General features: G+C 34.6%; 1 protein-coding gene across 3 annotated transcripts in view; it reads left to right on the plus strand.

The window, feature by feature from the left end:
- Positions 1 to 6270: 6270 nt before the first annotated feature.
- LOC117125264 (mediator of RNA polymerase II transcription subunit 25-like) overlaps positions 6271 to 16228 on the plus strand; it is a 49918-nt gene continuing 39960 nt past the window's right edge. For all 3 annotated transcript variants that reach the window (XM_033271729.1, XM_033271730.1, XM_033271731.1), the window contains exons 1-3: positions 6271 to 6387; positions 8396 to 8544; positions 10236 to 10281. In XM_033271729.1, the coding sequence (XP_033127620.1) occupies positions 8438 to 8544; positions 10236 to 10281 (153 nt within the window). In that variant the 5' untranslated portion in view covers positions 6271 to 6387; positions 8396 to 8437. The remainder of the gene's footprint in view (positions 6388 to 8395; positions 8545 to 10235; positions 10282 to 16228) is intronic.

A 16228-nucleotide genomic window follows, 5' to 3' on the forward strand; every position in this document is an offset into this window, starting at 1 on the left:
CCAACAAAATTTTATATTTATTTTCCACTGTCTGGATGTTTTGGCAAAACCTTGCTAAATTTAATTTTTATTCCCCCTCCTCCCTACTCTGACGATCTTGTATAAAAAAAGTATCATGATAGCTTAAATCACACGATGACGTTAGAGACTACAACGACGAGAAGAAAAAATGAATTAAACGAGAATGGAGAGAAGTAGAAGAATAAAGAAATCGGAATTAAAAAAAAATATATATTGTAATATTAATAGTGTATTCTGTATAATAATTTGAATAATACAAATGATATATACAATAATGAATGATATAAATAATGCCTATATATAGTTCTATATACATTGGTAAGAATAATACAAACAATAACGTATAACAGACTTATCAAGTTTGTAAAATATATTTTAGTTATCAAGCCTTCAAATATCCGTAGTAAATACAAAATTTCCGTAGCACCTAATAATTTGTGCCAATATGGGCTGTTTAAGTTACAGGTACAGTATTATAACAGGTCGGGAATTTCAAAGAAACGGGAGAGGATGGAGATATTTACGGGCCATTTTTTCACAATTTATTAATAATTATCTTGGGACATCGTAACCTTATGGAAAAATAATTTGTTCTGGAGACATCCACTGAGATCTGTTAGTCATATAAATGTAATATAATTGATTATAGAATTGTTATTGATTCAGCCTGTCAAATTATGAACTACAATACGGAGTTTACGAAAACGATAACGAATATGGTTACGTCATCAAATATTTCGACAGCCCTGTCCCTACAATAGCATAATATCTGCCACAATGTTTAGGCGATTTATTTCTTTTGCGTGAATCAAGGATCATATTCAGCTCATTTTCACGAAGAGGCACGAATGACGATAATGAAAATGATGTATTCGTTATCGTTTTGATAAGGTTGCGAAATCTCCCAATTATCAAATTGGATCATCAACGTAAATCAACATACTTTAAATGTCAGTGTAATACAAACCAGTTGATGTATCTTCTGATTAATAAGAAAATTAAAAGATTTAATATAGCAAAATTCTTGGGTAGGTCTAATCCTATATGCCTTGATGAGGCACTGTCATTCAATTATCAATATCATAATTGACGGGTCCAGGAATTCGAATATTGGGGAGTGGGGGAACGGGTATGGGGTGCGCAGGCCCTGAGACTTTCACTGATGGAGGGTCTACACCACCTCAGACCCATCATAGTTGGTAAAATTTGGCTTTTTAAATTGAATATAATTTTCTTTATTACTTATTTTTTTAAATATAATTTTGAAAAAGTTAGAGGTAGGAGTGGCTGGGCCCTCTTGAATCCGCTAATGAATATGATTGCTACCCGGCGATTTTTATATATCGAATTCACGAATTAGCTGTAACGTCCCCTCCACTTTTCGACTCCTCTTTTTATGTCAACTCAAGCACTTAATATTTTTTACAGGCCCGTAGCCAGGTTCTTGGGGGGGGGGGGGTCTGGGCGTGAGATCCACAGCAGCGTGACCACTCACAATTTTTGATATACCCAATGACTGGACGAAATTACCCAAGATTGATCAGCAAAAATTGCCCAAAATTACCCAAGCTTCATGAAAATGCATTAAAATTTGAAAAAAAAAAAACACCCCGTGTTTTTCGCATGTATAGTTTCCCCTTTAGTTCAATTTATAAACCATTTTTTATTGTAATTGTTTGTGTTAATTATTAAAATGAATATTCATACAGATATAAAAATACGCCCTCAGTCGGCCAGTGTTATCAGTAGATCAGTGATCAAGTTTTATCATGTAATGCATAAAATTAGGTAAGATCATAGAGAAATGGCAACGAAAATCACAAATAAACAATTCTGAACCCATGTTTATAGCAATTAACAGTCAATTAACAATGTTATGTGTACTTCGTTGAGTTTTGCTTACTTGAATGGACTGAAATATACTTTGTTACTTCTTAATTCTTCTATGACAAATATATTTAATTTTCTTAGTAAAAATAAAATACCCAAGGATTTGAACGGAATACTCAAGAACCCAAGACCAAGTAAAAATACCCAGCAGTGGTCACACTGGTCCACAGTCGAAGTCCCGTTGGGGTTGTGTATAAGAGACAGGTAAAACATTGTATAGAAAAAGCAATTACAATAACAAATTAATATTTAAAAATATTACCACAAAAAATATAACTTTACCCATGCATTTGAGCAAATTTCAGTACATAATATATAATTATACCTGGGATTTGTTATTGGGATTTATACATTATAAGACATTGCTATCATGGTATATACATGGTATATATAGCTGTCTCTTATACACATCTAGATGTGTATAAGAGACAGGCTTCACTCATTCCTCAAAAACATGTTGCTAATTACGGAGAAAATTTGTAGAGAATGACATTTAAATTTTTGTTATTTGACTGTAAAACAAAACCATAAGGGTTTCTTTATTTGTTTTAATTATCTGTTAACACTGAGCTTGTTCCCGTCTGCAAGCTGCCACGCACTACGAAACTGATCAGACTGTTTGCTTTAAAATTGCCAATGCATGTCCATACACATGCCCAGAACAATTTATCTATCTGGGATTTTACAAAGGGACAGTGTCTGTAAATCTGTACAGCACATGCGGTGTAAGTAGGGTTGCTTAGCGAGGCGATATCTCCGCTACTCAAGATTGTAATTACTTAAAAGCCTAGACAAAGATTAAATTTGTTTACAGTATATAAAAATTTGCTGACTAACCTACTCGTACCAACGTCCGCATGTCGCGCTAGCCAGGCCTAGACTTGCTAGTAGGATGGTAGGCTTAGCCTTGAAGGCACGAAGGTCCCAATGAAAAACAACGTCGCTCCTTGATAGCTAACATTGTCTATTTAACATCACAATAATTCATTATTAGACCTATAGTTGCTTTTTTAATTGTACTCCACAAACCTCAGCCGATACCTCGCAATCGCATAACTCGTTAACGTCTCGTATCTATTTTCGTGACGTCATGGCTCGCTGGCTCACACCAATTTAACCTCCTTGCTCACTCACTTGTGATGTCTCGCACTTGTGATCAAATAACACGCTGGCTCGCACTTTGGCAACACTCTTTGGCAGTCAACTCGCCCCTAGAAAACCCGCCCTTGGAAACTTGCCCCATAAAAAAATGTACACTTCCTAGACCATGCAGTCTTCAAAATCAAAATTGTAACCTTTGATAATTAACTACATTTTCCACATACATAGAAATTTTTTGAAACTTTATTAAAAAAAACCTAAACCATAATTCACCACTATAGACACCTTTTTGACAAAAATGAAAAATTACGACTTTGTTACCCAATCAGAAGTGTTCTAATATAGACAATGGGTCGTGTCTCATATTATTTGTTATATTTTTATTATTCATTATTTTCACTTGCATAAATAATTTTGTTCGAACATTAATATGCAGTTGTACTTCGCAGCACTTCACTGGCAATTTGCAATTTCTAGTAAAATGAATATTCATACAGATATAAAAATACGCCCTCAGTCGGCCAGTGTTATCAGTACATCAGTGATCAAGTTTTATCATGTAATGCATAAAATTAGGTAAGATCATAGAGAAATGGCAACGCAAATCACAAATAAACAATTCTGAACCCATGTTTATAGCAATTAACAGTCAATTAACAATGTTATGTGTACTTCGTTGAGTATTGCTTACTTGAATGGACTGAAATATACTTTGTTACTTCTTAATTCTTCTATTAAAAATATATTTAATTTTCTTAGTAAAAATAAAATACCCAAGGATTTGAACGGAATACTCAAGAACCCAAGACCAAGTAAAAATACCCAGCAGTGGTCACACTGGTCCACAGTCGAAGTCCCGTTGGGGTCTGCGAAACCCCCAAAGCAAGAGGATTTTTGTGCTTTATTGGTCACAAATAATGCTATAAAAGCAGATATGTTTGAAAATGTCTGTGTCTGGGTGGGTCTGCAGTGCATTAGTTGGCGTTGGAGGACTTATTTCGGAAATTTAAAGAGGGGGTTTCTCCAGAAAAGAGGGGATTTGCTAGAAAAGGGGGTTCTCCCGAACCATAACCCCACCCCCCCCCTGGATACGGGCCTGTTTTACATAGTCTTATATTTAACAGAACGGCTAGAGTGTATTTATGTACAAAAATACATTAGCCATACAATTTGAGACATTACCTTTGGGAATCAATTTGGGTATCTCTCAGGGCCCGTTGTGTTAAAAAGATGTAGGCCTATTGTCCCATGCAAAATAACAAGAAAAAAAAATCATAAAAATCATTTTTGAAATTAATTTGCCCATTTTTAATTCATCGAAATTATCAACTTGAACATAGAAATTAGTGTATTTAAAAATGTTTACCCATCATTTTACAGAGAAAATGTTAAAAAACAATTCAATATTCAGTAGAAGTGTTCTATTATAATTACCCAGTTTTAAATTCTATAATTTCTATGCTCAAGTTAATAATTTGTAGGCATATGTTACTGCAAAATGTCCAAGTTAATTTCAGAATTATTTGTTTATGATTTGTTGTCATTTTCAAGGGCAATACCCTTACATCTTGAAAACATCTTCAAAAGATTGAAGATTATTTTGGGGTTTTTCGAAAAATGTGAGGGGTCTCGGAAAATCCTGTACAACCCGGGTCTCGAATTAGATGTTGCACTATATGAGACAACCATCCTTAAATATCTCACTATAATAATTATTGACTGATGTGAATATCGTTCAAAATATTTTTCCCAAATACACATTTATTACTTTTTTAATTGTCTGGCTTGTGTAAATTGGACCTGCTTTCCCCTCTCAGCGGTAGTATCAACACCCATATAGGCTACTCTTGATTGTTTTTTAAAACCTCAACACGACAGCTAGCTTATCAGTAGGCCTAACCCCTGTTAGACACCTTCGGGACCATAAAAAGTTTCTCCTAATTAATAAGGGTGTGGGCCTGAATAGGGGATATGTCCCTGGGTGGGGGTCTCCATGGACCAGTGGCGTGAGTCTTAAATGAGGTTCATAGGGGAGAAAGGTGAAGTGAGGCCTCGATAATTAGGTGAGAGGCGCCAGCTCATAAAACAAGGTTATTTGAGGTGATTTTTACTTGAGCGTAATTGTTTGGGGTTGGCGGGGGAGGGGGAGCTGGGGGAGTGAGCTTTTTTGGGAGTGCGACCGGCCCTAGCGCATCCGCTCAGGTGCTGGTGAACCTAGCTAGACTTCGGTAATTGACGGTGCTTTGGTAATTTTAGTGATTGGCAATCAAAATTACGTATTGGCTTAAGCAAATTAATATTTGGTCGTGGCGTCGGACGACGGGGGATCCAGGCCTGTCCGACATGTGGGGTGGGGAATTGTTCTCCCTTATCCTCGCCGGCGCGACCACTCTGTAGATTGGGAAGTGGGTTGGTGGGCGTGGCCTTTTTTGCCTAATAGGAGTACGCTGGATGGCTATACCTAGTACAGTGTATTCAGAGAGATATCAGAAATCAGTTGATGATATTCCAGCATAATTCCGTAGTATTTTTATGTGGGTAACAAGCATCCTGATACACATAGTAACGTAGCCTATTATTATGCACTCGTCCGTATTCTGGTGATATTTATTACCTACCTTATATAACGGGTTTTTTTTTTTTTTTTTTTTTTTTTTTTTTTTTTTTGTCATGGTCTAATTCTAACTATTTTCTTGGACAGACAGATAAGAAACTATCCGTTACTTTTATCATTATCCGGTTATAAAAATTAGGATAGGCGCCAGCCTAATTTCAAAGCTGCTGTCATCTTTAAAGACACTGTAGGCCTACTTAAAAAAAATAGATAAAAACACATGAATTAACATTTATGACAAGGTACCATGGTCGAATATTTTCCCATTAAAAAAACAAAAGGTCAGATATCCACCATTTTGTATTCAGAGGGGCCTGATACTTGTTTACTGTACTGTACATGTCTTTATCATTATCATTATCGTACTCGTTATTATCATCATCAGCTGCATCAGCAGCAGCAGCATGCAGAAGGTAAAACGTGACCTCGGGTCAGTAATGGTAATTATTACTCTCCCATTATTTTTAACAGAGAAATGTTCGATCATTATTCAATAAATGGATCGTTTTCTGAAATCATACTTGGAAGGTAATAAAACATAATTATATTGTTTAAATTTAATTTTCTTTGGCTCAATTTCTGATAAATACAAATACAAACGATAATTATTTATAAAATAGTAAGGGGTTAAATACAATTAACAGAACAGCCTTAGTGAACAGTGAGCTCGGAAAATCCGTGTGTAATCATCGGAAATGAATGCGGTAGGATCTACGTAATTTCAGATTAAAGGAAGTACCTGAAACTATATATTTAACAGGGTGAGACTTGGTGTTGTGTTTAATAAACAAGCATTTTTATCTTGCATGATTGGGCTCTGCTTTCTCGACTGATTAAATTATCCATTTGGCTAGGCCCCACTATCTAGGCCTAGGCCTAGGCTAGTCTGGGTACACTGACTGAGTGAGGTGACAACGGCAAGGGTTGCGCGACCCAGTCTGGCAGGGTCTAGGCCTAGGCCAAGCCCTTTCACGGTATAGCCTAGGCCTAGCATAGGCTAGGTTGGACTGTGACCTAAGTTTGTGTGGTAGGAGTCAAGGAAACAATTGTAGGGAGTAGGGAGAAGGTTATTAGGCTAACCTAACTACACTGTAGTCTACGCTAGCCCTTTTGGCCTTCCTAAGAGTACTGCTAGACCTAACTAGGCTAGGCCTAGGCCTAGCCTACTCTAGTAGTAGGCCTAGAGCCTAGCCTGGTTTTTGAACAGAACAGCAAAAAAAACAAAATGGCAATAAATCAATATGGGAATGACCAAAACAGCAAAAAACCAAAACCAATAAGTCAATACGGCAGTAAGTCAAAACGGCAGTAGGTCAAAACGGCAAGACCAAACAGCAATAGGCCTAAGTCAAAACGGCAATAAACCGAAATCACAATATACAAGCAGTAAACATTTAAATAATTAAAACTTTAAAATACAGACAAAATGAGGCTAAACAATTTATGTAAAAAGTAAAAAAAAACACGAAAGAAAAAAAAAACACTATAATAATAATGATAAATGGTAATAATGATGATGATAATATAATAATAATAATATTAGTATAACATACAAATTTAATTGCTAAAAAATGTATGTTAAAAGTAAAAATGCACAAACATACAATACAATTCAATAGTAAAAGGATTGGGGAACACAATGTAATAATATAAAATATAAAAGCAGTGAACATTTAAATAATTAAAACCTTGAAATACAGATAAAATGAGGCTAAACAGTATTATGCCATGAAACTAAAAATATGCGAAAGGAAAAATCATAATGTAATTTTAAAAATAATATAGGCCTAGTCATGGATGTAAAAAAAAAAAAAAAAACCCATTACAAAACAAAAAAGAAAACATGATTCAGAAAATTATAAACTGCTGCCCGCGCCCAGTGGTGCATCATTCTTGGCATTGATTTTTGCTCCTTTGCCGTTTTGGTCTATGCCTATTGCCATTTTGGTAGTTGACATTGCCGTTTTGGTCTATTGCTGTTTTGGTACTTATCATTGCTGTTTTGGTTTATTGCCGTTTTGGTTTTTTGTCGTTTTGACCTGCTCCCTCTAGCCTAGGCTAGGCCTGGTAGGTGTATATTAAACCAGAGGGAGTTGATTTTTAAACTGAGCATCTAACCAAGGCTTAGGCCTACATTAGTAGTACCACAGGCCTAGACTAGGGGCCTAGTATTAGGCCTCAAAGCCTACACCAGACGACAGTGAGTGTGGCAAAAGTTTATTTTTTTCTTGAATTGAACTGGCATTTATTTGCTCATGTGTCCCATTATCCACACAGCCATAATTAGGCCCTAGACAAGGCCTTGGCACACCAGATTAATTGTGATGTTAACGATGAATAAGAGGAACTTTTTAAGGGTATAAAGGCCACTGGTTAAATTATGTAGTGTAGGCCCTCTGATTGGTGGAGCTGACTTTTGAGAATGTCAGAAGAATAATCATCACTAGAAATTTGATTTGATATATTTGATAAACAAACAAAAAACAACAAACGCAAAACCAAGAAGTACAGAGTCAAAAGTTATGATATCTGGGATAATTTTCTAAAAAATCGTAACACAAAATTTATTTCCAGAGAGATACAAAAATAAAGCAAACCTTTTCTATGCTTGGACTTCCATTTTTTTGAGAAAAGGGACAAATATCATACTTTTTGTCCTAAAAATGATGTTTGTTTTCATCCAAGTGTGGCATATCACATTTGGATGACAAAGCAGTTTAAACAACAAGGACACATGATTTATGTAAGTTCACTTTCCTTTCATATAAGATTTGTTGTGATCCATTTTGAGACGTCACACATGCAAGAATCATGGTAGTTGAGACACCCTCCAATGTGGTGTTTGTAATTGAAGGCACGGCTAACCTTGCAGCAAACTTTGAAAAGTTGAAGACATCTTATATAGTACCAACACTTGAGTAAGTAAAGTTATTCAAATGATAATTATACACTAGTAGTATGTATCCATCTGTTTGCACCTTAAAAATTAAAAATGTACACTATTATAGTATTTTTTATTATTATATTTGAAAATTAGCACGCTTCACTGAAATGTCAAAATTTATGGAAGTATGAAACTATGGAAAAAGTTGAGTTTCAAAGTCAGGCTGTGAAAGGAAAAAAACATTTTTGTATGTTGTACAACTGCTTTTTTTAAGACACAAAAAGATGATAAAAAAAAGAAATTTGGAACCATTAATTAAATGATACACAGATTTTTTAATATTTCAAAACTGGGGAAAGGGGTCGTAACCACTGTTTTTCGACCTTTTCCCCCATTGTTTAATATTAAAAAATCTGTCTAATTAAACTGCTTCCGAGTCTTTTGTTAAACACCCTTTTTGTGTCTTAGAAAAATAAGTTGTACATCAATTTCTCCCTCCCCTCCGGAGCCTGGCTTAAGAAGAGATTTGAATTGAGAGTAAAATAAGGGTCATCTGTTTTCTTCATCAAGATCGAGAGATTACAAAGCATCCTTTTCTGTGACCACCCCACCCCCACCCTCTCCTCAAAATTGCATAATACAGTATTAATGATGATTGTTGTCTATAGGGATCATCATTTACACATTTTCATAAAAGTTTAAGTGCTCTGCCTATTTTATGTTTTATACTATTATAGCTGTAGGAAACTAAGAGCACCGTAAGTGGTAGACATTTTAAGGGTAGGTGGGTGATAATATTGGTAAACTATTAAAATAATTAGAGTGGATTTAAGGGTGGTGAAGGGCTGGGTACAAAACTTAAAAACAAAACTACAAAACAGGCTGGGTGGCTCCGCCGTCCACCTTTGTCCACCGTCCATTCCTGAACTAACCTTTTCTAATTAGTTGCCTCTGAGACTTGTAGTAGTAGTAGTAGATCATAATCTTGATTGTGATTATCATCCTCAGGGTCATAATCATCATGACTATGAATTATGATCATGATGATGATGCCATCATCATTTAATGACATGATGATCATCATTGTCTTATCAGCATCATATGTGGCAAAGACAAGCCAAACCAGTCACTCGTCGCAAATTGTGTTTCAGAGAATATTGCAAAAACATGTTAGAATGTGAAATTTTTAAAAATCTATTTTATTTCACTAAACTAAGGTTTATATATTTATACATCATACTGTGCTGTTATTTTTCCAAATTTCAATGTTAAAACAACACTTTTTAATAATTTTATAATAGTTTCTGCATGAGAAATGCCTGAAATCATAAACTTTGAAGGCTTATTTCTCATATATTGTTCTTTAAACAGGTGTATGCTTAAATGCTTGTAACTTCAGAAGGAAATGTCGGATTTGAACGATTTTTTTACCATTTTATAGCTCTTATTTTACTCTTTAACCCTATATTAATAACTCAAAATCGATTTTTGCGACGAGTGACTGGTTTGGATTGTCTTTGCCACATATGCATTATCGTCATCTTGATCATCTTCATTGTGATCATTATCATAAATCATCATTCATCATCATTATCATCATCATAATTCATGTTGTTATTAGAGTATAGTGAATATAATGTGTTACTTATTTTATATAATAAATGGTACTGTGAGATAAAGAATAAAGAATAGTCCATTACAGTGTCTTTTTTTCCTTGTTTTCAGACATTTTAATGGTGGGCCACTTGTTGAGAGTGATTTCTGTGGTGATGTAAGTTGCATCTTTGAATTTAATGCTTAAAAATTAAATTTAACATATTGTTATAATAATACTGCACTGTACAATAATCAATTATGGTAAATGTTTAAGCTACACTTAGTTAATACTTGGCATGTCCTTAGAAAATTGCTGCAATGTTGTTTTTTATTTGTAGATAAATTTTACAAGAGATCATTCTTGTCTAAAGCAACATTGGTGAATATATACAGTTTGCTTACTGAATTGTTAGATAGCATGACATTCCAAATAACTACTGTACCTAATAATTGTTTTCATTTGTTCATCATAAAAATAATGCTGTATTTTATCTGTTTTTTTGTTTTTGTTTTTGTTTTATTGTTTTTGCAGCCACTCCAATTTTTATAGAAGGGTTTAGCATTTCAGTATAAATGTGTGTTAAATGCAGGATACATACAATTATTCAAAACTATAGAAGAATTCACATGTTGACCGATTTGTTAGCAGCAATGACAGACAAATTGCTATTTCCTTTGAAATTTTACCCTGCAGCTATATTTAATTAATTGGCGGGGAATTCCTAATGCTATTGAATGATAGGCGTATAACTAATATATGGTAATCCCAGAGGTTTAATTAAGCTCACACCCTCTGAATATGATGGTGTGCTTTAAATGCCCAGAAACCAGAAAATGTCAACCACTATAGCTAGACTAGCCTACCTTGGCATCACATGAAAGCCTACTGTAGGAAGACTATCAAAGAGAGTACTGTACAGTAGGTCAGTGGTTCTCAAACTTTTCGCATTTGCGTAACCCTCTGAACATATTAAATGTTCTCAAAAATTCACAAAGTCTTTAAGGTTTCTAGATTCTATTTATTGAAAACAAGTACCGTACATGAAATTTGTATCCCTGAGCTAGGAAAAAAATTAAACACATGAGTAGGGCCGTACAGTACAGTGGCAGTGGAGGATCCAGAAATTTTAAATAGAGTGTTAAATTAACACACAAAGTATAGTTAAAAACTTTATTTGAAAAGGACTATAAATGCAGAATTTATATTTTTACACACAGTCAATGTCAAGCTAACTCGCATGCATTGGGTATGGTTGTTTGTCAGCACTTTCGTTTGTCACCATCAATTTTGTTTTCTGAAGCGACTCTTCAAAATTTCTTCGTGACCCAGGTTTTGGGTCGTGACCCATAGGTTGCAGAACGGAACTTTAGAAAAAATCTCCACTAAAGACGTTAAACAGCTAATATATTTTGTGTCGGTTTTCCTAAAGTACTGTATCAATCGTAAAAACGAGCTTTACACATTTGTCCTTCAAAAACACTTTTACTAATGTATTCAGTGGTGGATACAAGGAGGAAAATGCTGGCGCAGGACCCCTGCCCGTCCCCCAAAGTCTTTCAAATTTATAAAAAAAAAAGGTAGGGAAAGAAAGAGAATTATATGCTTGCCATTATGGTCATCTAGAGCCCCGTTTTTCAACCCCCTCCTGTGGGTCAACTCCGGCCTGCCAAAGATTTTGATCGGTCTGTGCGCAACATTGCTAAAAATATATACTTTTCAGGCCAATTTTTAACAAAGTTTTTCTGTTTATAGGAACACCACCTACTGAAGACACCCCTACTATAGCTTTGTTTACAATTGTGTGGCTTTTTCAGAGTTTAGCTCACTGTATCTAGACTAGTGGCATAGGGTATTGACATGGGGAGGGGGAGATTAATGCGGATACTTCAATTTTTATGATAAAAATTGCAAAATAGCTTTTCGTATCGGATAATGGTATTAAGTGGGGTGCTTATATGAAGCGATGTCTAACCATTTGCAGCAACATCAGGCTCTGGGGCATGTTGTTCTGTTGAAAGCACTGCTTTGAAAACTTATCAGCTGAGGTGGTATTTTCCCCTAGGCCTATCTCTGAAAGTTCTTTCCAAGCCCCTTCCATTTCGAATCCACTACTATAAAAGAAAATGGGCGGGGCTGACATAGAAGTACACAAATTTATGTCGGGCCGCTGCTTGTCTCAACAGACTGGCCCCTCAGCTTAAAAAGGTTGAATACCCGGGATCTAGAGGTTTAATCATAAATTTTCTTACCTCAGGCCCAACCATGGTGGGGTTGAGGTGTCTGACCTTCTATCTGCGAAAGTCTCCCCCTGGACCCCTCATTCGAATATAGTATAGTATAATAGTATAGATAATAGTATATTTATATTATTATTTATTTATATTTATAATTTATATATACTTATATTTTACATTTTATATTTTATATTTGTTTTATTTTATTAGTGCAATTATTGTAGTCATTAAAAAAGTAATTTAAAAGGGGAAGGGCACTTGTTGGCTCTGCGCAAGGTGCTGACGGCAGAGCCTCACCACTGTTCTTGGTCTTGTTACCAAAACTTTAAAAGCATCCAGCGTCGCTAGTTTTCAACAGACAAGCAGGAAATTTTGTAGAGGTGATTTCAATCAAACGTTCATCACCCTTTTTTAAGTTGGACCCCAGGGTTTCCCCCTACACCTACAAAACAAAACAGGGGTTTCAGCAAGGACTGTACATGCCATTACCACTAACAGGGCATGTCGCATGGAAGGTCGCATGGATGGATGGTCGGTTAAAAATGTGTTCTAAAGAACTTGAGGCTGTGAGTTAAATTCTTGGTATTCAATTTTTTTTTTTTTTACAATTTTAAGAAATTTTATTTTTTTGAATTTTATGGTTTTAATGTACAAATGAACATTGTAAATAATAATTTTTTTTGTACAAATAAACATCCTAATTATTAAAAAATTTCCATCTTAATAGCTCTTCCAAAAAAACCCAGTATAATAACTTGCGCCTGTACCGTATTTAAGTGTGGAAGAACATGCAAACCAGTGAGCAGTCGCTCTTGTTAAAAAAGGAAATATGTCAAGCTCTACGAATGACCCAACCCCATGTTTCTCCAAAGTAATCGAGTATCAACCTATTTTTCAAAAATTATATGACCTTGAAAAATATGAAACATAATGAAATTGGCTTTTAAAGTGTTAAGTTATAGACATTCGACTGCTTGATTATGCTGTGGGACTAATGCCAATTATAGATGGTGCAGTCTACAGTGTTAATAAACAACTGTTTTTCATTAACCTAATATTGCCATGTTGCCCAAAGGGGTGACACCACAATTTTTATATTCCATTAAATCTAATACATAAATCATCAGTTGCCATTTTGCTGTTGGTTTAAGATTTTTTTGAAACAGTATTAACTATAGTGTACTGATACAGTACTTAAACAAAATAAAGGAGAAAAGGTTGGATGATTGAGAAGAAAGAATGTGAAAGTGATTCAAACAAATAAATAAACATAAAAGAAAAGAATATGAATCAAAATTATTTTAGGCTTTCATCATCAGTAGCCTGGTAGTAATGATATTATTGATGATATTGATGATTATTATTGTTAAGCACTTTGGGATTTTACTGTATAGTTTGTAGCGCTATAAAAATCAAAATTATTATTATTTTTAGGGGGTGTGCAGGGGTGCACGTCCTCAAAAAACTTGATCCCCCAGTCACCCACTGGGGGTGACTAAAATTTTTAACTTTTTTAAAATCACCTCATTCCACCTTATTTTGCCAGCTGGTCACCCCTCCGCCTTCACGTCCCCCTTCACTTTATCATCAAGTCCTTCTACTTCACCTTTGCCACTGATCAACACTATCATCTTTGTCATCATTATAGAATTATTATTATTATAGAAACAGTGAGATTTTAATAACAGACAGCAAAATTAGAAACTTACACCAAATTTACATCTATAGACAAAACACCTTAGCTAGTGAATGTTGAATATTCAACCACTAGTATGCCACGTTAGTAAAAGTCACCAAAAAGTTCAGAGAAAATTCAATTCGCAGAGCCTTATAATTATTTTACAGCCTATTATTGTTTTAACTAAAAACTTTTAGCTAATGTTTAATTTATTTGTGTGATGGAGGAAGTAGATATATCTTGGAAAGCCCTTGTAACTTTTAGTGCATGTCCCATGTAAGTTTTCGTCTTGTAAACATTACATACATATTGACATTAGGTACTAGGGCAAATCATCACTCCTTGATATATTTCTGAGGTAAATGTACATCGAAACAGAATTTTGCAGTACCCGCTGTGCTACTTAGGGATCAAATTCAAAGTTGTCATTAGGCACAAGCTTAGTGGATATCATACCAGACTATTTATTATCTGATGGCCGTGGGTTCGATTCCCACCCAAATTTTTTTCGCAAATATTTGAGAACAGACCAGGTATTATGTACGATAACACATCAGGTAGGGCAAAACATCACTTTATGATATTTTCTGACGCAAACACCTCAAAATTACATTATTGAGACAATATTTTTACGAACTCATTTATATGGGACAATTAATTTAAAAAAATAAATAAATAAAATACAGCACAGCAACTGCTTAATTCTGGTATAATTACAAATCTTGATTTGTGGTACCTGTGTTTCATTGCAGTGTTCTTGTAGTGTACTGTATCACATGGATTTTTCTGCCAAGTATGATTAGCTATTTATAGCAAGTAGAATATTAGAAACAGATGCTCTTCCTGTATTGCCATTCCCTCTGAAGATTGAGTCTTTATCCTTTATGAATTTATGGATAACAATTTTGCAAAATGATAATGATCTTAGCACCTGTAGATGTTCCACTGTAACACTACAATATCACTAGTGGAGGTGTTTCTTCACACAAGGATAGGCCTACTAACATGTTCTGTTTAATATTAATACCAGATTTTATGGTAGCTATATTAGAAGCATCATGAACCTTGCTTAAAAGCAGAGGTTAAAAAAAACTGTGGTACCACATTGAGAGTGACAGTCTTTATATAGATTGAAAGTAAAGCTGGGTATATCAGATTAGATTTTTTTTGTCTGTCAGACTAAAAAATATCTGATCGGATTAGAATTCTAAGAGATTGGGAAGAAACATGGCAAGCACAGATAGATATGTTTATGAATATTTGGGAGGAAAGATAATTACATTCAAATTTATATCTGAGAGTTCCATTTCCGGATCAAGAGGTATCACAGATATACAGTAACATTTTGTAGCTAAGTTTTTGTACCTTAAGATGTAGTCTAGTTGGATCTACCCATGGACTGATTATAGTAAAGCTATAATATCTCTATGATCTACCATAATGTAAAATTACCTTTTGGCTCCCACTCTTAATAATTCCTGATTCTGCCACTAACAGCATACATAATTTGTTTGATCAGATGATGTTTGAAAGTAGGTAATAGTATACAAAGTTTTGATCAAACAAAGTCTGACAGACAAAGATTGTATAATGATTACATAATGTTGAACAGTACTGCGAAAGGGTAGTACTGTATGTGAAGTGTGTTTGTAGCGATCAGGGGTGCACTATCATTTCCGCTGTCGTCTTAAATAGTGCTGAGATCACTATGGTGGATCACTGTTGTATATTACTTTAGGAAATGAATACATTCACTACTTAATTGGCTTTCATTTATACTAAGGTACAAAAACCTGCTCCTCTCCAATGGTGACAGCTTATATAGCCTATCATATTCTACAGTGCAATTAATCTCAAACATTTGTGAGCGAATCTGGCAAAACCAGCACTTTTTGTTTAAAAAAAGAAGGTTTCAAATTTCATTTTCAAATCAGCTAAAATTCATTGACTATCTTAATACATGTTGGACCAAAAATTTAAATTATATATTTGGCATATATGTTTTCCAATTTTAATAATTTTTTTGTATCAAAATAGGCCTATTAGAATTTTGACCTAGATTATAGATCTATTTTAATCTCATTTTTATTAGTTCCTATGCATGTAATGCAATAGGAACTATTGTAATCACTCTTGCTATTTCCTATGTTTTTTATTGTGTGTAGTGTGTATGTGTGTGTGTAGACATTTATGCAAATGCGCATGCGTC

Source organism: Anneissia japonica, unplaced genomic scaffold (assembly GCF_011630105.1).
Source record: "Anneissia japonica isolate Jap-2015-1 unplaced genomic scaffold, ASM1163010v1 scaffold690_len516080_cov150, whole genome shotgun sequence".
In the NCBI taxonomy this organism is placed as follows: domain Eukaryota; kingdom Metazoa; phylum Echinodermata; class Crinoidea; order Comatulida; family Comatulidae; genus Anneissia; species Anneissia japonica.